Source organism: Myotis davidii, unplaced genomic scaffold, assembly GCF_000327345.1.
Source record: "Myotis davidii unplaced genomic scaffold, ASM32734v1 scaffold97, whole genome shotgun sequence".
Classification (NCBI taxonomy): domain Eukaryota; kingdom Metazoa; phylum Chordata; class Mammalia; order Chiroptera; family Vespertilionidae; genus Myotis; species Myotis davidii.
In genome coordinates this window covers 4,893,432-4,893,909 of record NW_006289392.1, presented here as the reverse complement: position 1 = coordinate 4,893,909, position 478 = coordinate 4,893,432, and the positions used below count along the sequence as shown (strand labels likewise).

Sequence of the window (478 nt, the reverse complement as noted above, 5' to 3'; positions counted from 1 at the left end):
ACCTGTGACCTTCACCTTGTTGAGAGGCCGGTGTTTTGTTTTCCTGCCAATGGTCTGGGAAACCGTCAGCTTCAAGGCAGCAGCTCCATCCCTCTGCTCCTGCCTTGACGATGCGTTAGCTGGGCCCGGAGCAGCGGCCTGGGCACTGCTCCCCACGGCTGGGCAGACCTTCCTGGGGCCTCGCCCAGTGCCCTGCGCGTTTGAGCTTTTTCCGTCCGACTCATGGGAACAGGTACCGTTCTCCGTGCTTTCCACGCTCGACACTGTTGCCAGGAGTTCTTTCCGATGCTCTCGTTCTGGCCTCAGGTAGTTCATTCGCTCACATGCACTGGTCCGTCCCGAACTTGGGGGGCCTCTGCACATCCCTGGGGTTCTCCCCTTACGCCCCCACCTCCATCTGTGAACTTCCGCTGCCTGGTTGCTCCTGAACTGTCTCCTCGAGCCACACGGAGAGAAAATACTTTCATTGCTTTAGAGA

The 478-nt window shown here is 58.8% G+C and overlaps 1 protein-coding gene across 1 annotated transcript in view; it reads right to left on the bottom strand.

Moving 5' to 3' along the window:
• Positions 1-315, bottom strand: part of TMPRSS4 (transmembrane protease, serine 4) — a 124,854-nt gene extending 124,539 nt beyond the window's left edge. The window contains exon 1 of the mRNA XM_006761588.2: positions 3-315. Coding sequence (XP_006761651.1) covers positions 3-315 — 313 coding nt within the window. The remainder of the gene's footprint in view (positions 1-2) is intronic.
• Positions 316-478: the final 163 nt, after the last annotated feature.